Source organism: Corvus hawaiiensis, chromosome 1 (assembly GCF_020740725.1).
Source record: "Corvus hawaiiensis isolate bCorHaw1 chromosome 1, bCorHaw1.pri.cur, whole genome shotgun sequence".
NCBI lineage: Eukaryota > Metazoa > Chordata > Aves > Passeriformes > Corvidae > Corvus > Corvus hawaiiensis.
The window spans coordinates 51,694,273-51,718,679 of record NC_063213.1 but is presented as its reverse complement, the minus strand read 5'-3'; the positions used below and the strand labels follow the sequence as shown (position 1 = coordinate 51,718,679).

The 24,407-nt window shown below is 36.8% G+C and overlaps 1 protein-coding gene across 8 annotated transcripts in view; it reads right to left on the bottom strand.

The window, feature by feature from the left end:
- DGKB (diacylglycerol kinase beta) overlaps window positions 1-24,407 on the bottom strand; it is a 382,874-nt gene that overhangs the window by 67,265 nt on the left and 291,202 nt on the right. For all 8 annotated transcript variants that reach the window (XM_048304406.1, XM_048304384.1, XM_048304373.1 and 5 more), the window contains 2 exons: window positions 14,915-15,005; window positions 9,126-9,321 (listed from right to left, as the gene is read on the bottom strand). In XM_048304406.1, the coding sequence (XP_048160363.1) occupies window positions 9,126-9,321; window positions 14,915-15,005 (287 nt within the window). The remainder of the gene's footprint in view (window positions 1-9,125; window positions 9,322-14,914; window positions 15,006-24,407) is intronic.

Genomic DNA, 24,407 nt, shown 5'->3' with positions numbered 1-24,407 from the left:
TTTTAAAACTGATATGAAACTCAGAATGTATGTTGAGATAGTAACAGATGTTTTCACTTTGTTAATTAAAGAAAAACTCTGTATCAAAGTACCATAATAGGATATGGTTATTTTATAACTAAGATGGGGCTACTTTCTGTTCCATTTCACTTCTGCAATAATTGTTATTCATGCCACTATACAGCAGGAGAAAATAAAAAAACATTAAACCCCAAAAAAGTATGAGAATAAAAAAAAGTTTGTGTACTTAACTCTATACAATGTAGATTTATTCAGTGAGGAATTTAAGAAATTAATTCACTTGTTTCTATGGAATTCTTGGTGAATTAGAGAAAAAGGCACATATTTACATGATTACAAACCCCAAAGTGTCAATTAAACCTATCTTTATAAAAAATACACACACGTGCACTCATATTTGTAATAGTAGTAGTAGTTTTAATCTGAGACTTGCTAATTATTTCCAGCCACATTCTAATATAACAAAAAAGTGAAATTCTGCCCTAAGCTATGGTACTTTATTTTCATTCATATAAATCCGGTAATTTCAGTGGAATTACCCTCCTTAAAAGGAGCAAAAGGACTTATGACTTGTGCTAATGCTCTTACTCAAATATCTGTATTTGAGGCATGACATGGTACTTTTAAATAACAGCGACTCATCTGCTGTATCTACTGTTATGCTGCTAAGCTGGACATGGTAGTTGACACATGGTAGCAAAAGTATAGTCAGAGCATGATCAACATGGAGGAAAGACTCAAGGAAAGAGTGCACAAAAGGCAAACTCTAGCTTCTCCTGTCATGTACAAATGAGATAGTTTTAGAGCTTCACATCCTGCCAGGTGTATTTTCAAATGACAGTCAAGTCTGTCTATCAGTAGCAGGATAACCATTGCCTTCAGTACTACAAATGGAAAAAAAATTAAAAAAAACAAAAAAGGAGGAAAAATAAAAGAAAAAACCTGGGTGAGCTGATCAGTTTTTTTTCTACAACAAAGAATGATATGTGTTACTAAGTCTGCAGTGGATAGGGGAAAAAAACCCCAACAAAATATCCGGATATTGCATTCACATCCCTTGTCATTTATGACTTAACTAATGGCTGGCATACAGGTAAGTGTTCATTTACCTGGGTTAATGAGGTGCAAGGCTTTTGAAGGGCTCCTAGCAAGGCCAAGTTAAGCATTGGGAATACTGTGGAACAGGTCATACAAACCTTCTGCAGACACCTGTGCTGAGGTATGTGCCACAGGCCCTGCACAAGGTGCACATTAGAGCACATCCTTTGTTCCAGGTCAGCCAGACCCAGGCTAAATACACCTTGAACGCTGCAGAGGAGCCTGAGCTACTCTAAGTGGCTGGCCCAATATGAGAATGCACATCAGCAAGGTGATGTTCCCACTCCAGCATCCAAAGTCCCAGCAGAACAACGCAGTAATGCTGACAGCAGAGAACTTGGTGTGATTATTTGGATGCTACGTGGTAGGTGTATCCTGAAGCAATAAGCAACTTCCTACTTCTTAACATGGCTACTTAACATGCCATCACTCCCACCCTCACCTTTTTCTCTGTATGAACCAATTTACTGAGACTTTTTTTTATACAATAGCTAATTTCACCTACTGCATTTAATGTCATAGGAGTTATACATGTAAATCCCTGTACTTAGAGATAAGATAGTCCTTTATGCCGTTTTAATCAATCTTTGTCATGGGTATGTTACTTAATAGCTCTGTCTTCCTATAGAAAATGAGCAACTTAAGGGAAATGAAACTTTTCAAAGATACATTTTCCTTCTGGCAGACTGTGAAATACACCATAATTATCCTCTTTCGATGAATAACGTTTGAAAGAAAATGAACATTCTGTGCACCAAAAAGTATAATACAATGACAATCTCAAGTGCCTTTTAAATAAAAGGAAATTGTTTTTCTGCTATGATCTATATTGCACAGAAACGTATATACATGCTTGATAAATATAAAACCAAATCAGACTATCAAGCCATTTTTTAAGGTCCTACTACTTTCTAATAACAATAAACTCAATGTTTCACAGCCAAAAGGCATTGTATTTATATTTCTGAAAGATTAAAATTGTGTTATGAGTTATGGGCTCCATCTTGCATTCCGATGGAACTACTTGTAGGAGCAAGGCTTGGACTGAGCATGGCCTCTTTTAAAGATAAGGGGAGAGAGATAATGGCACCGCAAAACTTTACCACTGGGGATGGGGGCATAGGGGGTTAGTGAGGGTGGAAGAGAAGACAGGAAAAGGCCTTTTCAATAGCATAATAAAATCATGACTTTCCAGCCTACCTTCTCCTATTTGGAAACCTGTATTATCTTTAACAGCTCGGTAAAGTAAATGTTTGAACACAGATCTTACAAACTAATGGTGCTATGCACAATTTAACTAAACAGTTAGGACAAAGTGCCATTCAGCCCTTTATGACATCTGAATATATTGTTCCAGTAAATATGAGCATGAAGCAAAAATAAGGAGCCAAGGCCACACAACCTTCATTAGCTAATATGGGACAAAAACATTTGAATACCAACCTCTCCCTCAGACAGTCAGCCAAAATCCAGTTTTGAGTTAGGAAAATTACAACTCTACTTTTTTACTGTGGGGAAACGTCAATGTTTATTTCTTACATCCCTTGTTTTCTCTTTTTAATTTTCTTCTCCCTTCCCCTATCCCCCCTCCCCAAATCACTGCCTCCAGAGAGATAAGAAGCTGCTGATTAGTGGTAACACATCACAGTATGGAGCACTCTGTTCCACAGTTTCTAGAAGAACCAACAAAAACGTGGAAACTAATAAGTATCACTAGAAGGAACTTCTCAGTTGCATCTTGCCTTACAAAAGTCCTGGATTTGCAAGAACGGGTGCTTCCACTGGGAGAAATCAGTAAGGCTTCCTTGCCCAGGCTGAACTTTCAGCAAAGCCAGAGATCCAACACCTCACACACTGATGAGCTGCACCTTGCAGCTGCCTCAGGGAGACAGCAGCTCCCACTGCCCACCAAGTTCCTACTTAGTGGCTGGTCACTGCTGCTCAGCAGGTGGAAGAGGCCCGTGTACAATTAGTGCTGCCATGCAAATGCACCCAAAGGATACGGGATACTCAGCATGCCATTCAGATGTTTAAAAGGTGACAAAATAATGCAGTACACACTAAATATGGGGCAGTATGTAATGTCACTGAATACTATCCTATTTCCCAACACTGCTCATACAATAATATCCAAAACAGGTGTTCCCCTGCTCTAGTCCCCAGCACTTGGAAACCGCACTCCAAACAGGGTTTCCACAAACTGGACAGACAGATCCTCTACCACAGTCATTTCTGCTCAGTAGATTGGTGGCCACAGAGCTAATCAAAGACAGGGGACACACCAGTACCTGATCCATTGAAGCAAGCATGGCTCAGTTCAACAAGTCTTATCTGGCAGTGGTGCCCAATTCCCATTCCTGCTCCAACAACTGTTTAAGTATTTGATGAACTGTCTCCACATGCAGAACATACAGAAATTCATCTCACCATCTAGTTAGCAGGAAAGGAGGTGTCTAACCCAACCTATTCCTTAGGTTCTACTGAACTGGAGAGAGAGTCACCTCCAGTGAGCATTTTATTCTGTCTACCTTAGATACTTATTTGAATGCAGGATAAATACTTTTCTTGAGGTGACTCTATCTACTGGCTATAGGGTTGATTTCTTAGACACTGAAGTTTATGCCACACTAACTTAACAGCCCTAACAATTATTTCATTTACTGTAAACAACAGACAACACTCCCAAAATAGTAACAAAAAATTCTACACAGAAATACGTGCCCTTTAGTTTAAAGCTTCAGAATAGAAGTGGCACATGCATGGACAAGAAAAAAAAATACTGTTTGAATAAATCTAAAAATTTTTTTTCTAATGTTTAGACTAATGTTAAAAGTTGAATGTCTTAACATAGACCAGTTATGAAATAGCTCTAATTAGAATTTTTTCTCTGTGGTAATGTGTTAATGTCTATGTTGTAAAAAGCTGTCTAAAAAAGATACAAAGTAAGGGCTATTACCTTATGTAGCCATGACATTATCAATAATATTTAATAAAAATATTATCATAGAGAGTTCATTATACATGCCTTACCCTGTCAAAAATAACCTAAAGTCTACCAATAATGAACATACACTGTGTATATTTGGTGCATATATTACACAGACTGTGTATGCAGTACACAGTTTCAACTTTTTTAACAAGCAAAGGTCACCTAGCCAGAGTATAGGTTATGAAAGATCTCCATAAATTTAATTAAGCAGCTAGCTCACAAAGTTATAAGCTGTTTAGGGGACATGTCAGGAATCCCCTATCTATAGGGAAGCTTCTCTCTCCCTGTAGAGTAGAATTTGACACCTAGTAAGAAAGGCATTTTCTATTCTTTTAATATTTATGGATATTTTGAAGTGTTTTAAGGTCTTCACAGTCTCTGCATGTTTCGAACTACTTTTAACTGCAGTGAACTGCCTGCATATGCATTATTCCATCTCCAAAGCTACTGTATTTCCATTCAGAAAATCATAATGCAGTTATTAAAAGAGATTTCCACACAGAGTTATTGAATCATATTGGTAAGCTTGGTTTATGCCTAGGTGCTGTGACATGAATGTACACTATCTTGAATTAGTCTAATAGTCTGTGGAGTAACAGCTCACTGCAGCTCTTAACAAGCTGCACAGATCAACTTGGCAAGTACTTGGTTAAGTATCAGTGTACCTGGTGATGTACAAAATAAATATGAAACAGTATTACACTGAAATATTTATAGTTTAAAGGTTTCACCCATGAACAGCTCATAGATATTGTCTTCAAGTATGAGTCCATTGAGGTGGTGGAAAGTTACAACAAGTTATGTATCTGTTTGCCATCAAATCAGAAGAGACTTTAAAAGGGATTCCATTTCAGGACAGGGCCCTAACTAAGGAAATCAAAAGCATAACAACATCCAGCCCGAGGGAAACTTCATTTAGCGAAAAGTTTACTGGAGAGATCTAAAAAAAATTCCTTTTTGTCACAAAAGGTTTGAAAATTTTATTTAGAATTTCTATGAGGAAAAAAACTGTTTAAGACTTAACATAAGGGGTATGTATTTTTCATGTAAGACATGTTGCCATGATTTAACTTATGTTTTAGATGCAATTTGCAACCAAGTAGCGCAGTTATTTGCATTTATGTTTCCCAGCTCATAGTTTTGTTTCTATGCAGTATGTCAATCTTTTCAAAGTACTGACTTTTGGAATTCATCAGTATCTGTGTATATCCAAAAAAATTCCTATCCAAATAATGTTCAAGGGTAGTTCACAGTAACTAAAATCTGTAAATGGCCTGTGGATAGATGTATCATAGATATGTTCATACTAGAAGACTTTAAATAAAACAACAAATGGAAACATTGAAAGTATGAGATTCATGATGTGAAAACACTAAGTCATCTACTTTCACAAATTGTCACATATATCTGTAGTTTTATTTTTTCCAAATGCATTGACATTGTACAATAGAAATTGTACTCATAGATTAGAAATTAAAATGGAATTAAATTATAAAAAGGCCACATAATTTTTAGCCTAACAAAATGTGATGAAAGATCCCCTCTAGTTCTACGCAGTAGCTAAAATGAAACCTGTAGTACTTTTTCCACTAAGAAGGATTATGATAATACTTAGTACACTACAGCTAAATATGTTTGGGTGTTATTTTTCTTTTCCAATTAGTTATAATCTAATCAGACAAATACACTTTCATATATATTTTATATTAAAATGTTACTAGTTAGACAGAAATGCAATACACAGGCACACATACCTATATGCTCTGACTGCCAAATATTTCTCTGCCAAATACATGCACAAACCCCTAATAAGATAAGCAGGAAATGTATTTAAATAGCGCACACTTTAAACCACTACATTTCAGTATATTATTTTTCAGACTACACGCACATAATCAGACTGTTTTCCAAGCAGACATCCATTTGATTACTTAAAGTGCAAATTATGGTCTGGCTATTGAGTGTGCAGAGGAGGATAATAGGAAGTGCAAAGAAAATACAAGCCTTTCACATCAACAGGTGGCAACGCTAAATAGGAAAAAAAGAAGAGGGGAGTGGGCTCAGAGGAATATACCTTCCCTGTGTTGTACAGATATCTAAGAAAGAAAAAAGATTTGGCAGAAACTGGACCCTTTTTCCTGCAGCGATGATCTTGTTGCACGTACATGGTTTGTACACAAAGCATGGGGAAGACAGCACCAGGACCTCATAGAGGTTTCTTGGGCAGTTTGTGAAGTCCTCCTTGGGGCTGTTCAACATGCTCGGGGGCAACAAACTACGCAGAGCGAGGAGACAGCTTCCAATAGTTCATGCAAGTACCCCACCTAAGGGCTCAGAGTACTAACCTTCAATTCATGCATTTATGGTCAAGTTATAAAACCATAAAAGCAGAGATAAGAATACAGATTGATATACAGCTGAAAAACCCACAGTTGTACTGCAATTGAAAATGTCTAAAAGTAAATGTGCATGCCACTCAGGAGTCCCATATAATACTGTTAGATTTATAAAAACCAAACAAAATTCAACACCAAAATCTTATATATATAGGTATCCATAGGAAAACATGAGGATTGATTGCTGTCTCCTAGGAAGTGAAGTGTTTAGTTGTCAAATGATTAGATGCTTTATTTGGACATAAACCAAACTGCATGGGTGTTTATTCAGAATAAGTTAATAAATAGAAGTTAACAAGCATGTATTTATCATGGTTCTCAATACAGCAATACCTATCTCTGCACCAGGTATTAATACTTAGCAAAATGTTTTCTTCAAACTAAAAAGTACAATGTGCCAAAAGTACATAGTGCCTAAGAAAACAATCGGCTAGTGAAAAAATCATAACACTTTCAAGTGACAGTCAGTTATTTCCCCAGTGAGTAGATTCAGATTTAACAAAACTATTTGAGAAACCTAGACATAAAATTGATTGAATTCCATTATTCAGCAATAATCTTGAATTCTGAGTTGATGAAGCACACTCAGCCTAAGAACTGATCTTAGCTAGCAGAATTAAGTGACTCTTCCTTGCAGTATAAAATAGGAGTGGATCCATAAAGCTAATCAGTTGGTTCTGAAATTTTCACACCACCTTCATTTTTGAGTTTTGAGTTGTTTTAACCTGGTTTCATGGACTAAACACCCACTTGAAGTCAGAGCATGTACCTCCCAAACCCATCCACCCCACACCTTTAAAAGGAATCTACTTTGCATGCTCAAGACTGCCCAGTGTTTCAAACTGGAATGAAATAAATATGGACTACTCTGAAATCCAAGAAGGGTACTCCTGCTCAGCACTGGAATGCTACTGTACATGGAAACAATAATACTATCTATGTACTCAGTGATGTGAGAGGTGCTCTAGTTTTTGATATTGAGAAGTCGATCTCTGCTTTAAAATTGCCTTTTGGATGAAGCTACTTCCATCCATAGTGTACATCAAGTGATTAGAAACTAAGTAAGGAGCACAGTTTTTCTAAAGTAAGGTGCCTAATGTCTGCTCTATGAACATTTCAACAGGTAATATGGGAAGTTCTGTTCAGTCTTTAATATTTTTATTATAATTTTATTTTCTCCTGTTCAGGAAAATGGAAATTGAGTGTAGCAATGCCCTTTTAATACACCAGTTGTAGTCAGTAGATTGAAATCACTGTTACATATGTATCAAAGACGCACATAATTTCAATAATTAAACAGGTGATAATGTCTGCTTCACTACTATCAAAAGGATAAACGTCCTGTCTCCCTACGTTCAGGAGCAAAACAAAAGGAAAAAATTTGGTGAGCCCTTTACACAGCAGCCTCCATCTCTTGAACATCAGGGCATAACTCAGAATTGTAGCATACACAGAAGCTTAGTGCCTGGTAAGACTTTGGCTGACAGGGTGTATTGGTGAGTCACACTGAGATATTGAGAACATATGTCAAATTGCTAAAGCTCACAGAAATTGAATGCTAGTGCCTATTGAAGCCCCTCAGCCATAAAAAACTACTTTATTCCTAAACTTTTGTCATCCAGATAATTTAGCTGAATTAAAACTACAACACATAATAATGAACTATATTATAACTAGTGACTTAAAAATTACTGTTGCTGAAATGTAGCAGTAGGATATTCAAAACTACTTAAAGGATCCCAATAGCATGAGACAGTTAAAAGTCCTAATCTTTATACAGTCTGAATGAAGAGGAGAAGAAAGATAGTCTGAAGCAAAAGATAATCCTTTTTGTAGGGTAAAAAGATAACAAACAAACAAACCAACAAACAACAAAACCCCAAAATATTTTCAAAGTCTGGTCTGTCCGTCTCTTTGGTGTGAAGAGAGTGATGGCTTATAATCGTTTGGACTTGTGATGGGCAGTCACATGTTACAATGCATAGTATTCAGATTCTCAGAGAATAATAGAGATTATTATTTATTATTGGTTTTGTCAAGAGTTATGTTTAATAATAAAATTTATTGAGAAAGCGCCTCTAATCACCAGGAAGGTATATAAGCCCTGAAAAAAATTATCATGCCTGTGCAAGCCAACTACAGCACATGTATTCAAGGATTGATACAGCATTATAACATAGTAACATAAAATGTATAGACAGCTTGCTCTTTTTTCTCTGAAGTAACTTCCATCGCCTCTGGCCAGAGCTTGTTAGAAACGGCACAATTATCCCCGAGTTTTATGCACACTGATATTAAGAAACATTATAAATGCTCGGGCAGCACTTTCCAACTCTAAAATCTCCAACTACCTCTAGACTGAATGTCACAGTAGCAAACAGTGCCACATGATGTGATTAGTCAGCGTAACATGTAATACCTAAGGCAGGCTTGCAAGTATAGAGACTGCAATTGGCAGTATGTCTTTGTTTGTGCCCTTGTGCCAGTGCTTCCCATCAGAAAGCTAAAAGCACAAGAAAGGAAATATCTAAGAACTGCCTATCCTTTTTCTTGACAAGGTCAATTATATAACCAAGTTGACATTATGGAGCCAGATAGCCCATATCAATCTGTAAGCTTACCTTGGCATACAAACTTCAATTCCTTGGCATCTGTAACGGTGGTTCTTTTATCTGACCTCTTCTTTTCTGTCCGACGGTGGCTACGTCTTTTCTTTGTCTCTCCCCAAAGATTCGATCCACCATGCATGCTAGGGATGTTTAGAATGGCAATTCCTTCCAGAGAGATATTGATTAAGTCTAGCTGAATTCCATCACACTGATTAGAAAGGAAGAAAGAAAAAGGAAAAAAAAAGAAAAAGAGAGAGAAAGCAGTATGAGAGAAAGAAAACTCTGAATGTTTTTTTTCTCAGATATTTTTCTTCAGCAATTTATCATTCTTAACACTGCTAATAGTTTATTCAATGTTTATACCTAAGATTGTACCTGAATAATTTTGTACCTGAAAAGGAGGTATAAGAACAGATCATCATTCAGAAGGTAAAATATGATTGCTATTCAGGTTTTGATTGCTTAAGTGTGGGATCATTTGGTACTGTCTTGTTATCTGATACCTGTTCACTGACCCAAGTAAAATATATTTCTAGCTTCACTACAGCTATTAGCAGAAAAATGTTTTTACTACCAAAATTTCTTTATCAATGACTGGAGGGTTTTTGTTGCCTTTTACAGCTAAATTTTCTGCCTTATGATTTTGCAATGATACTTGTCACTCTAACAACTGAGTCCCCTCCACAACAAACTGAATATAAAAGTCCCTGCATGCAGAGAATACACAGACATATGGAAAGGAGTCTAAGCAAGACCCAAGAGCACAGAACATCACACAGGCATTAGTTTCAATCGAAAGGCACAACAATATCAGCACAGGGCTATGCCTCACTAGTAGCTCCTAGCAAGAGGTAAAATTAGTAGAAGTGGGTACAGCAATTGCTGATGCTGCTACAGCATTTCTTACCCCAGAACCTTCGCCAACCACTTCTCTGAAATATGCATCATTACTAAGGGAAAACATAGGATAAGGAGCTAAAGAAGAGGAATCAGTGATCTAAAACCTTTCCAAGACTTACTGGACACACAGAAGTAATCTTAGCCCGTGGCATAGTCCCTTCAGTGCTTCAGTGCTGGAATCGTAACCCATGTCACTAGTGTGTATTTCTCATGCTTCCTATAGCAACCCTGGAGATTAAGACATTTTATACAAGTACATTTCTTTGCTAAATCTGGCTTCCCATTTTATCTTATAATGGGACCATTTTTTCACTTCTGGAAAATGGCTCAGGGATCCTAACATACCAGACTGCTCAGTGACAAACTGCAACATTTTCTCAGGCGGTTGAAGCCTACGACATTTTCAGATACAGTTCACCTGAGACTCACTGCATGAGATGAACCTAGCTTAACAGCATACACCTAGCCTTCACTGGCTATAATTTACTCAAGCTAAGTCCTCCTGTCTACCAACATTAGGAATTTTTTAACCCATATAAAATGTAGCAAAATACTGAAGAACCTCTTCAAGAGAAAAAAAAACCCAACTTCATATTACAACAGCGGAACCTGCAGGTGGAAAGCAAAGCATCCATTTCTACTCATGAGTTCTCTGAACCAGCCTGTTGCCCAGGATTCATGTACTTGCACCTCGGCTAGAGATAGATTAGCTTAAAAAACAACATAGAGTATATCAATATCCTGGCAAGTCATGCACCACAGTGTAGAGCAGCGCATTTTTAATACATTAGATCCTACTCCTGCAATGTTCTGCAAGCTTGTAGAAGATCTAGTCAACCATTTCAAACTAATTAAGAGTATTATTTTACAATTCCAATATACAATAATCAGGAAGAAAACGGGAAAAATAATTAAGCATGCTTCAGTAGTAGTCCACTGACATCTTGCAGCTTGCTGCTCTGTGGGTCACTGGCACTTCTTGCTCTCTGCCTAAACCTTTATCACAGCTTCGAAGAAGAAAAGCCAAGTACAACTCAAGAACAACTGTGAATAATTGCTTATTCTTAAACTTTCTGAGATCATAAAACAGAACTGTATTACAATGCACACACATCTTAATTCTTCTAAGAAGAGCATAAATCTGAAGAGAGAACAATTTCAACACTAAGATTTCCATTTCATATTTGCTCTTCAAGAATTAAATTTTAAACATGTGGATTATATTCATACAGGGAAACCCTTAAAGTCAAAAGGCATATCTGAAAGTGAATTGGCAGTTGTGGCAACTACTGTAATTGAAAGTGTAACTTTTTAATAACACTTTTCTTACAAGAATAAAGGCATAGGTCTTCACTGTGATTTTTGGAAGCAAATTTGTGGTTTTCTCTGGTATTTTATATGTATTAAATACTAAGATGATTTATTTTGCTAAAAATTCTGCTCATGTGTATGCTCACTTACTGCTATACATTCTAGATAAACAGATATTAATTTCATAATTAAAAGTAATCTTGTGTAAATACCCTGCAGGCCTCAATGAATCAAACACATACTGTGTGTCAGGCCTCCCACTGTCTTCAAGTGGAATGTACTGGCTGGATAATTAGATAGTACATATTTTTTAACCTTATTTGCATGCATATTATATCTTTTGCACACTGACAAGCAGCAGTAACAACAAAAGTCAGATTACCACAGGGAATTCCCACAAAGAAGTCTTCATTTCTTATAATTTGCAGCCTAAATTAAAATAATTTGATCTTTGACAAGGATGAAATGTCAAGCAGAAGGGGGTCCTCTACAAGCCACGGCCTGTGGCTTCTGAAATCTGCCTAATTTATGTCAGTCACTTCTTAATACATATTTAAGTATTACACGAGAAAGATGATAAATATGCAATCTGACACCTTTGGTATTTCCCTGCTGTTAATTTATAAAGGTCTGGCGTCCCCCAAACTGACTGGAATTATTTAAATAAAAGAAGAATTGTGAAATAGGATGGCGCGGGGTCTAGCTTCCATTTTCACTCAATATTGAGCACAGCAGGTAGTACACTAAGACAATTATGTGACGAGGCCTCAGAGTCCCACAGTGATGAGCAACTTTCTGAATTAAGAAAAAAGGAGCATTTCTTTTGTTCGTACACAGCCAAAAAGTTTGCCCTACAGGTACCTCTGCATAGTCCTAACACATTCCTCTATTACAAAAACAAAACACACGTGTTCTGCTTGTTTTCTTTTTATTTCAAATAATGTAATGATGCTGTAAAAACAAAAGCATGTTTTTAAAATGTGGAGTATGTCTACCTAGATTAAAAAGGAAATGCTAGCTCTTCTAACTCTTTTTTACCTTCTTTTCTGGCCTCAGTCACTTCCTGGGTATTATTGTTTATGCCTTATTTATCATATCAAATATTTTCAGATCATCCCTCTGTTGAGAAAATACGTATCTATGCTTGAAAAGAGCTGGTATGACGGCTTTGCTGCGAAACCAAGGGCAATATCAAGCAAGTGCACAGGAATGTTTTAAACTCCTTTACCTTACCCAGTAATACCAGGTGGTATAGAAGGCTTACCTTGGTCCTACTACGCTTTTACAGCATTGCAGATATTGTCCATGCCACCACTACTTACACAGCATCTATGCCTACTCTCATTAAATACCTTTCACATGCCTTTCTTTTTTTCTGAAGTCGAAATAAAGTGCAAGTTCTCTAAATTATAAAAGCTTCTGCCTTGTTTACTGACACATAATTATTGAAAATAAATACTTAATTTTGTCCTAGTTTTTGGGGTTTTTTTGTTTCATTTTGTTTTCTTTTCCATTACAACCTTTCGTCAACTTCTTGCATCCCATTTTGAAAACAAAAATCCATCTTATTCTGGATAATATAAGAATTGTGTCCAATTTTTTCTGCATCTCACACTCATACAGAAGGAAACAGAGAACATGAGTCAGGAATGTATGTCAGAAAAACCAAGCTTAATTAGGTTAGAAATCAAATACATGGTTGAACAAATATTTGCCCAGAGAACATTAGATCACTGTCTCACAGCTCAGAGATACAGATCCTTAATCTTCCCAAGCATTGTGCATTCAAAATTTGGCTGTAGAGCAAACACATTCTTTGTGCATTTTATCTGGAGTGAAATGTGATCTCATACATCAACCTCCCATTTACAGTGACATCCCCAAGGAGCATCAGGTTAAAAATCAGATTAAAACGGTGCTACTCCAAAATGCTGATAATGTTCAAACAAGAAACATTAGATACAAGCATACTGACAAGCATTGTAATTTACTCATTGTAAATAAATATGCGAATAACTACCTCCTAACACTTCCTGTAAATTTTGGAAACTATGCTTTTTGTTCCTCACTGTATGACTAATGGTAATGACCAGGATAGATGAAGTGAATACTAAAAAACGTCTCATATACTGGCAGTGTAACACTTTATTGGCAATAACAGTTATTGACATGAATTGGTAATAATTATACAACAGATACGAGCAGCACCGCAAACTTGTATACTGACTTGTTTGCTTTGTGATGTTAACACTTTCAGTGGTTACAATCATATGGTTAAAGTTCACATCTTAGTATGTATCAGAATATGTATGACTTTCTCTAGATATTAATATTTTATTGGGAAACCCTGCTCTTCAATTTGTATTTAATCAAAAGGTACATTTAACTTGCAGTTTATTCAAATCTAATCAAACCAGGTTAAGTATTTCTTCCAATAACTAACAAAATATTCTTCATGCTACATTTTCTTAAACTCATGTATGGGAAGCACTCTCTTGGGAAACAAGGGGGATTTTTTGGTTAAGTGTTTTTTCTAAGGTTTTTGCTGGAGTTTTGTTTTACTTTTATTATATTTTAATCTAACATGTGAGGAACATGTTTTCACTTCAAAGAGAAACATAACAGCATAACAGGCAAGTGTGGCACTGCTGGTGTTACAGTTTCAGTCTCAGTATTCTTTGCTACTTGTTCTGCTACCAGGCACATGATTCCTTCAGATCATTTCAGACTTCATCCTTTAGGAAGCTTTGACTCGACTCTCATAGCTCCCACCATACCTCTCTGAGTGCCTCATGCTGTGACACAAATACTCCATTGACACATGTGGTTCCTCATTACTACTGGAAAGGAAAAGCACCACAATCGTCTTGAGAAATTATTTCATTATTTGACCTAAATTCTCAGTTTGTATCTTCACTCATTTCTCATTTTTCATGTACTTATTTATAAACATCAGACCCCCAAACAGTTTATGTAATACAGCCACTTATCCTAGCACCCATCAAAGTGGCAGTGGCACATTATTTTAAATTCCTATTTTGTCTGAAAGTATCCTGTGTCTTTTTAGTTAATGTTCAATGTATAATGGCAAGATGCCCCCTTGTGCAGAGAGAAAAGCTATTTAATGAAGGGGAATAATTCAAATATATATATATATATATTCTTTAACCTTTATTCAGGAAAGTAAGTACAATTTTAGGGAATTGAGTTTTAAAGGTTAGAAAACCTTGGGACCTAGAAATAATAAGATTATTTTTTTTATTTTAATCCTGCAACAGCTCTCACTCCCTCCAACAGTCTTTCATTTTTCCATCTGACCTAGCCACACTCCCTATTGATTTCTAATGTTATACTTCACCTCTTGACCTTGTCTACTGTATTAAGACTTCACTAATCATCAAACTGAACTTTGTTCCAGTGTGCAGGGCTACACTACAAATAGACATGATAAAAATAATATTTTGGAATATAGGGTCGAAAGGATGTGCACTGCCTTGCCTTGGTGGATTCAGGCACTCTGCACCCTTGCTCCCTGCATTTCAGCCAAACTAGTGACATTTCAAGGATAAAGGCAACAATTAGTTTCTTACTTCTATTTCTACAGATTCATGCAGCTTCTTACAGGTGGCTGAGAAAGTTTCCGAAGTGCCAAATTCAAAATACCAAAATTTGTTCTTCATTCTGAAACAAGAAAAAAAAAAGAAAAGAAAAAAAGAAAGATCTTATTCACTATCAATATGTGACAAAAGTGATCATCCTGTCTTCCACTATAAGTAATGGCAAAGGCTTGGGAACATGTGACATCCCATTTGAAATAGATGAGCTCATAATTTTCAAAGCTTAAATGTTGGTGTCAAGTTGTATGATATCCCCTAAAGGGATAACAGGAATGTGTTGAACTGACAGGTTCAAATGTACCTTTGACTTTTCTTTTTCAGTGACTATCAGAATATTTTTTGTCACTTAACCAGTGACATGCCTCAGAAAAATGTATCGATTTTATTTCATGTCTTACACCTACTATACTATTTCTGATTCACAGTTAACATCTTTATCCTGCAGAGTAGTAGAATGTGCAAGCAGGGCAATCCCATCATGAAGACAAGCCAAGACAAAAATGCAGCTTGCCCTAAGCTAGTTAAAAGTAAAGGCAAATGCCTATTGTGCATGGTGACAGATGAGATACTACAAGAAAATAAAAATTCCAGATCTAACAATCTTTAGATATTTTGCAGTAGGAGAGCTGTATTACCAGGTAATTCACTCATAGACACATTTTAAATGGGCAATGAGGCCTGCATCTTGAAGTTCATTAACAGGTCTACAGGAAAATAAAACTGGATTTAATGCTAGTAAATTGCTTAGTTTATCATGACAGCAGGCAGAATTTACACTTTTTTCTTTTTAAATACATAAAAACTGCACTTCTGTTTTACCAGATTTATAGCATACTGTTAAATACAATCAGGACGCCAACAGCACCATTTCAAATAAGAACGTGTACTTTTTGTGAATTCTCATGAGTAATTATTATTCTGTAACAAAAAAAAAAAAGAAGCTAAACAACCACAACAAAAGACACTGAATTTGAATTCATTATTCCCACTTAAGAATCAGATATGAACACAGTTTCTCCACTTGTATAAACTGTTCTCTGACACAGCACATTGTGCTTTTAACTTGAAAACGACTGAGTTTGCATGAGCTAGAAGTGGAGAAGAGTGAAACATAAATGTAGATGATTGTAAAACATGTCAAAAGTACAAATCCTACCCATAATTATTTCAAATTACATATAAAAGGCTATTTAGTTGTTGTTAAAGTCCACTTAATGACTCTTAGAATTACAAAATGCAAAGAGGTATTGCAGTGCTGGCCATTGCCAGAAATCTGTTACAAGAGTCAGCAATTTCTGGAGCAGTATTAGAGGTGAGTAAAGATGTCCAACCTGGTAGCCTACACAGAGTTGGGAAGAGAAGAGTAATAAGGAAATGACACATTTCCGATGAAAAAAATTACAGGAATTTCCAAAGGTTTTTACACAGAAAATCTGAAAATATTTGGAAACTATTTTTGAGAACCTGTTCTCAGATAAAGGCATATTCTCGAAGGAGCTCCAACAACCAGAAGGGTTCAGGCCAGATTCAGGTCCAGATTCCTCGAGTCCATGAATGGAAGTGGTCTGACATATGTTCGTTCTACACCTGCAGTTTAGTTAGCACACTGCCTACCGACCTGGGATCAAGTGCTCTATTTATGCCAACGTATAGAAAAAAATTTAGAAACCTTTTGTTTCCAAAGAAATGTGAACTAAGCCTTGAATTTCCATTGGGTGCCTTTGGAAAATCTGGATGCAGCTATCTTCCCACTACTTTCTAGACAGGGATGATGAATAATCAAAATTCCCAAAAAAACCCCAAAACAAAACAAAAAAATCCCACATCAAACAAAAACCCCAAAGCAAAGAAACAAAAAACCATCCAAAACCAACCAACCAACCACAAAAAACCCAGCAAAACCCGCCACCAAACAAAAAACCTCAACCAAACAAAAAAACCCAACAAAACCGTGATGTAAGTATTCATAAAAATACTTTGTAATTTCTTTTGATCCTATTATTAAGATAAAAAGCCTTTGTATCTTCTTTTGATAGCCTTTCCTTTTGCTATTCAGTTACTTTTACCTCAAATGAAGAATCTTTTCTTTCTCTTTATTTAAAAGACTGCTTTAAATTGACTCACTTATTAGCACTCTATCTAACAAACTCTTTGACTTATGCAAAGTTAAAATAGACATATATTTTTAAGTAATTTACTTTAAGTCATATACTGTGTCAAATTCAGGTACCAAAAAAAACCCCAGCATTGTCAATGCACTCAAGGATTACTAGAAAATTTAGATCTATAAATCTAAACCTTGTAGAATCATATGACAGAAGATTAAGTAAATATATCAGGTGAGTTTTTGATTTCTTATAATTTTAATAAAACCTCTAAGATTCTATCAGGCAGAAAAATGTATTGTGAGCCTGTTCTCCATCTCCAGTTGACTGTCTCTGTTTTTAAGCATAGAAGGACAACTTACTTGACCAGTTTTCAAATACAAAGATAGACGTAGATACAAATAATTTTATGCTTAATTTCCAAATGGTTTACCAACTTCTTTTACAAGCCATGAAATAGATTAAATTCCATGGTTTTATTCAAATGCACTACATCTTTTATTGAACAGAGGATTGTATTAAAACTTTTCATAGATACAAAATGGAGTTAAATAAAGAACTTCAGAGAAATTATACCGAAATTTTCATAAGCAAGACAAGTCTTATTATTCTAGTAAATATTACAATTTTTCTAATAATAATAAAAACCTCAACTTTAGTTCATATCTTCCACTTGCATTCCTGTTTCAAAGAGGTAAAGCTCATCTGCTTATCAATACAGCAGCAAACAGCAGAAGAATCCATTCAGAAGATTAGTGAACTACTATCATGGCCATTCTAATTTCTTCCATAATGTAACTAAATTTTAGATTGCTAAACAAATATATATTTAATAACAATTTTGCCACATTAAAACTGTAAGAAACTGCATCACAGGCTGCTGTCACATCTATATTCTCTCTCTCCCAGAGGAAATGATTTAGACTTTTCTCAGCTTTTAATAAGAGATGACCAAAAGTAAGTTTGAAGCCTGCTTCTTCTTTACAACACTGGTTTTGTTGGAATAGGAAAGGGAATGGATTATTCTAAAGAAAAGGGCTTGGGGTTTTTTTGTTACTTCCATATGCCTCAAAATGCTTATCTAAACTCTTAAACAACTTTACAATATAAATAAAACATCAGTCATGATTAAAGGCTGACTTATGTTGCTATTGTATTAGAGCATGTCAAAATATACAGCCTATGGGTGTAGGAATGACAACACAAAACTGTACTTCAAGAACCTTTTTATGCTGGCAATGTTATACATTTTCAAGTATTGATCAATCTTCTGACAAGTGGAATGATCTTCTTTAACACGGATGAAATAAATTTGCAAGACAGTTGTGAGAGACTGAAATGTTAATGGTTAATGACTCAAACAATTGGCCATTTGCAAAAGCAGCAGGCTCTTTGCTGCAGCCAGGTTTGCATCCCCCAAGTGAAGGGGAGGAGGTGGGTTTCTGGATGTGTGGTGACAAAACCCAAGAACACCCCAGCTGAAGAGGGGACGAGCACTAGAGGAGGACCACAACAAGCCAGTCTGTTTAGCATCAAGCTGGGGTTTGAGCCAAGCAAGGGAAGAGGCTGGTGAGGAGCAGATCTTGCTAGGTGCGATAACGCTTTTTATCATGCCAATGTCCTCAGTTATGCAACTTGCTCAGGTATAAAACTCTGGTCCTGGGGAAGTACCAGGACATTCAGACACAGGCCTGAAGGTGTTCATCCCTTCTGATGGGGCATAACTGGCTAAACCAAGCTGATGTGAGAAGCAACTATAATGTCTTAGAAGACATCATAAGCCATCAAAGATTCCCAAAGTGCCCCCAGACTCATTTCTGGGGCCTTCCACCAGAGGACTGAGCATGATCCACAGTGTTTCAAGAGACAGTGTTGAACTTCCATCTCAGGGGAGGTACCTGAGTGTGTTCCTACCTGAACCTGAACGCACATCAACCAACTGAACTATACATTTTGGGGGCTTCCCCCAGCCCTGACAGATCAAGACTGTGGCCATCACTTCAACCAAGCAACAATCAAATCTCATCACTGGATCCACGGGTGGTGATATCCATGTATGTATAAACACCGGTCATTCCGTGTCATTTCACTCTAATCTGCCCCAAGGGATCTGTTAACAAGAACCTCAGCTACTCTCACCTTCAGGAGCAGGTCATAACAACAGTATAAAAAGGCTAATACTGCCATTTCTTACAGCATTTCTATACTGTGGATAAATATCAGACTTAGAAACTTAGATACATTTCTTGGAAAAGTTCAGACTGATATTTGGTAATCAAGGCAAAATAATCAAAATAGTCTGTGATATGGGTTTGCTCCATTATCAGTTAATCAGAAACCCCCCTACTGCTAAAACTATTTTATATAACCTTTCTGATTAAGCAATTACAAGGCATGTCATTGAAAAATTGTCCTGTATCTAAATATGGAAATAGTAAATACTTTATTCAACACCTGAAGAGCATGTATACTTCATTGCACTATGATCACTCTGTCAGAACATGCATAACAATACACCAGTTATGGGCTGCTAATAAAAGGTCACAATAAAAGAGGAGTACCTTTAACTCAAGTAACAAATTCTTACTCTGGCATTTAGGGTCTATACTCAGGGCAAGAGCTTATTGCTACATTTGCAAGTTTGTCACACTTTCTACCACATCCTATTTACACTTCTTAAATTTACTTTTTACTTTTTTGCTTTATAAATTTATTATATTTATTTCCACTTTAATTATGCAGTGTCAAGCTTCAATGACTTCAGCTAAAATTTCTACATCAGAAAATTTCTGACTGTTATTTTTGTAAAATGTCAGCTGAAATACTTTGACCATTTTTGAAAATGACTGGATTAAAAACTTGTATATTTGCTTATATTAGAAGTGTTTGATAACATACATTTTGAACTGTTTTAATACAGCTACACTTTCTGAGCAGAGATTTTAAATTTAGCATGAGAATGGCCTTGAATCAAGAATATGCCTCTAGCCGTCTGCATGAAAATACATACAGAATTTAACCATATTATGACCTGTTGGAAGTAGACCCTGAGAAGGCTTTATTTTTCATATTCTGTGGCAGAGAAACAACAAATTTTTGTCTCCAGTTCTGTCAATTTTTATCCTTTAATCTGTACTAAATATAGAGCTTTTTTACCCAGGAACATACTAGAATTCTTCATTCTTCCAAGGTAAATTCCTTGAAAAGTCCACTACAGGAAGCAACCTCTAATACAAATCTGTGCAACAATGTCTGTTCACGGACAAGCAGAACTTGAATTCCTCCAGAAAGTATATTTTTCCCCAAAATATAACCTCTTAGCACTGCCTTCTGAAAATACTTTTTTAAAGACTATTCCAACTTTTTTTCAAAAGTACTGTTTCTTTGTCAGTGAGTGTCAAGAGTTATCTCAATCTATATCATAAACTCATACAGTTTTCAGCATAAAGCTCCCATTCTAAGAGCAGCATTCATGAACAACAATGTACAGAATGTAATGAATTTTTTAAAGAAAATTCTATGGCAGGAAAAAAAAAGTAGCAAAGAACATTTAATCTATTTCATAAAGAGTAGATGCTTATCATCTCAACCACCACAAGTCTGGAAGGTGCTCAGAGCCACAGATTAATGCTACATATTTAAATGGAACAGGTCTCTTTACCTCCCTTTTCTCCCTTGTTCACTCTTTTGTTCCAAGCAAATGTGGAATAATGTGTAGAACCACCTCTGCAGGGAACCAGAAATACCAGAAAAGCCTGCTGAAATGGAGGTATATTTCCACGGAGAAACTGTGAGCAGTACAAAGGGAAAAAAGGGTTGACAAGTATGTGTGAAAAAAGAGGAGGTCATCATCAGAAAATAGAGGAATCATGAAAGAGAAGAATGAGCAGGACAGAGGAACTTAATTTCAAAATGCATTGAAGTTCTACAGCACTTAAAAAGGTATGGTGATAAAATACAGAAGAGAAGTAAAATAATCCTAAAAGAGACCTAAATAAAAACACATATTTCTTAAGTTTGAAAATACAGATAATAAGGTCTAAAATTGAAACTAGGAATATAGGAAATGACATGATGGGCAAAAATATGACCATGTCTTCCAATATTCTCTCACTGACAGCGGTTATTACCAGACACCATAGCAGATAATATAAAACTCCATGCAGTAAACATCTAACTCTATGGAAGGTTTATTATTATTTATAATTCTATCAAATTGCAAAACACTACATTCAGATTAGACATAAAGAAGAATTCTTTTATGATGAGGGTGGTGAGACACTACAACAGGTTGCACAGAGAAGCTGTGGATGCCCCATTCCTGGAAGCGCTCAAGGCCAGGCTGGATGGGGCTTTGAGCAACTGGTCTAGTGGAAGGTATCCCTGCCCATGGCAGAGGGGTCAGAACTAGATGATCTTTCAAGATCCCTTCCAACCCAAAGCATTCTATGATTTGAATTCAATTTGTGGACACTTACACCATTAAGCAGTATGAATGTGATTCCCAATGTATGGAGGAAAAAAAATGTCTCCTTGGGAAAAATAAGCTTACTAAGGTGGGTCTGAAGTTGCTCTTTTGGTTTAATGAGTCCTAGCCTGTAAGACATACATTCAAGAGCAAGTGACAGACACACTCCTCTCTGGGCTCGCTAAATGGCAGGATCCAGACACCAACGTTGAATGGTGCCACATTCAGTCAACATCTCATCATTAGTGGTGTTCCCCAGGCATCAGTCCTGCCTACCATCTTTATTGACTTGGATGAGGGGCTTGAGGGTACAATAATCAAATTTGCAGACGGCATCAAGTTGGGTCAGTGTTCTGATCTGCTGGAGGGCAGGAAGGCTCTGCAGAGGGACCTGGACAGGCTGGATCAGTGGGCCAAGAGCAGTAGTGTAAGGTTCAACAAGATCAAGAGCCAGGTCCTACACTTTGGCCACAACACCCCCATACAGTGCTACAGCCTGGGGCAGAATATCCAGAAAATGACCCAGCAGAAAAGGACCTGTGGCTGCTGGTCGACAGCTGCTGAACAAGTGTGGCTGAATGCAGCGCTGAACGCAGCGTGCCCAGATGGCCAAGAAGGCCAATGGTATCTTGGCTTGTATCAGGAATAGTGTGGTCAGCAGGATCAGGGAAGCAATTCTTCCCCTGTAGTCGGCACTGGTGAGGCCACACCTCAAATGCCATGTCTAGTTCTGGGCCCCTCAATTCAGGAAGGACATTGAGGTGCTGGAGCAAGTCCAGTGAAAGGCAATAAAGCTGGTGAAGTGTTTGGAGCACAAGTTCTGAGAGGAGCGGCTGAGGGAGCTGGGGTTCTTTAGCCTGGAGAAAAGGAGGCTCAGGGGTCACCTTACTGCTCTCTCTACAACTCTCTGAAAGGAGGCTGTAACTAGGGGGGAAGGGGGTGGGTGTCAGTGCTTTTTCCAGGCAACAAGTGACAGGACAAGAGGACCTAGTGTCAAGCTGTTGGACATTAGGGAGAATTTCTTAGCAGAATGGGTGATTAGATACTGGAATGGGCTGCCCAGGGAAGTGGTGGAGTCACTATCCCTGGAGGTATTTAAGGAATGACGACGTGGCACTCAGTACCATGCTCGAGTTGACATGGTAGTGTTTGGCCACAGGTTGGACTTGATAGTCTGAGGATCTCAGAGGTATTTTCCAAACTAATTCATTCTGCGATTCTGTGAAGTAAAACTTTACAGCATATAATATGTCATAGGAATTGTACATTGTATTTCTGGTGATAAAAATATGTGTATATATAGGATTTTATCTAATTTAATACTCAACATTGTAGAAAATAGAACTTCAGTTGGTAAAAAATATTTTAATGCTTTCTGCAATTCAATATAAAGAATATTTTTACCAGATCTCTCACAGTAGTTTTCAACAGACAACATATTTTCCATCTTTTCTTACAGTTCATAAATCTATTATCTAGGTAATTTTATACTTAGGTAAAAATGATTTCATTGCAGCACATAATATATATTAATAAGAATGTATGACTTTTTCTAATGTTCTCTTCTTTCTACTTCTGTCTTAACAATCATATAATTTCTGTTCTTCTTTATAATGAATCATATGCAAAGGTAAGGAAATAGCCAGTGGAGATGCACATCCATAAGAGATTTATGTGTGACTGGCATGATTTTAATAGAGACATCTTTGTCAATTTTTTCTTTTTTCCATTACCAACTGTACTTCTGGCAAATCTAAGTGTTAATCTCCTATGGCACAGAGCTTAGGCAGAGACCATATAAGTAAGTGCAGAAAAGCTAAAATCCTCATAGAGCAGTTTCAGTTTTACACAATAAATAACATTTTCACATATCATAAAATGACACCACCCATGGCTGAAAAGCTTCCTCATAAGTAGTCATACCACTAAGTAACACTGTGAGATCATGTTCCCTGACATTATCAGTTCTACTGCTGCAAAGCTGAATCTGGCTCCATTTTCTCTCATGCTTTGTCATAGCTTCGCACTGTAGCTCTCAGGCATCCATGCAGTTGGGCTGCAATCTCCACTGCCCGCCTGCCTGTCCCCCTTTATCCAGTTCTTTGCCCAATTTTCTCAAAACCCTCAGCAGTTCATTCCAGCTGTAATTCTCATCCTTCCCCCTTCTCCATTCAGTTCTAGTCCTTCATTCAGCTGCGCTCTCACATCTGGCCAAGAAGCCACTCCTGGACACCTTGCCCTGACCATTTTCAGTAATAAACCCAAGTCATGAAAAGTTGCAAAAGGGCCTTGCAGTACTTAGTGACTGGGGTATAAAAATGTAGATGACATTTAACGTGGATAAATTTAAAGTGATGTATAGAGAAAAATAACAAATTAATTATAATTTTACCAAGAGTGATCAGTTCTTAGTGACAAAGTCTTGGGCTTACAAATAGCTGAATTAAACTTTCATTTCCCCAAGGGGATTAATGGAGGGGGAGAGAGAAAACCATTTCTTATCTCAGGCTCCAACCATCCATTTGGATTGAAATATTTGTACAGACAGTTCACCTATGAATACTGGTCAATTCACACACTCCAGACAGGTACTGATGTTCCCAAATATCATCTGTTGTCTGTATATTTGCAGACAAAAGGTGCAATGAATTCATTGCAGGTCTGTGCACTGTTTCTTGATTTTGTTGAGCTACAGATCAGAATGCAATTTGTTCAGGTTTCTGAGAGAAATAGTAGCCAGACTGGATGTGTTTACTTCTTATAGGGTTACCAGGAAAAAAACCAACACAAGAGGAACACCAGGTTGATAATGATATCCATAAGCCACAATCTCATTTGCTATGAATCCTGTTGTTGTTTTATTAATTATGATACCTTTCTTGCATACCCTCCT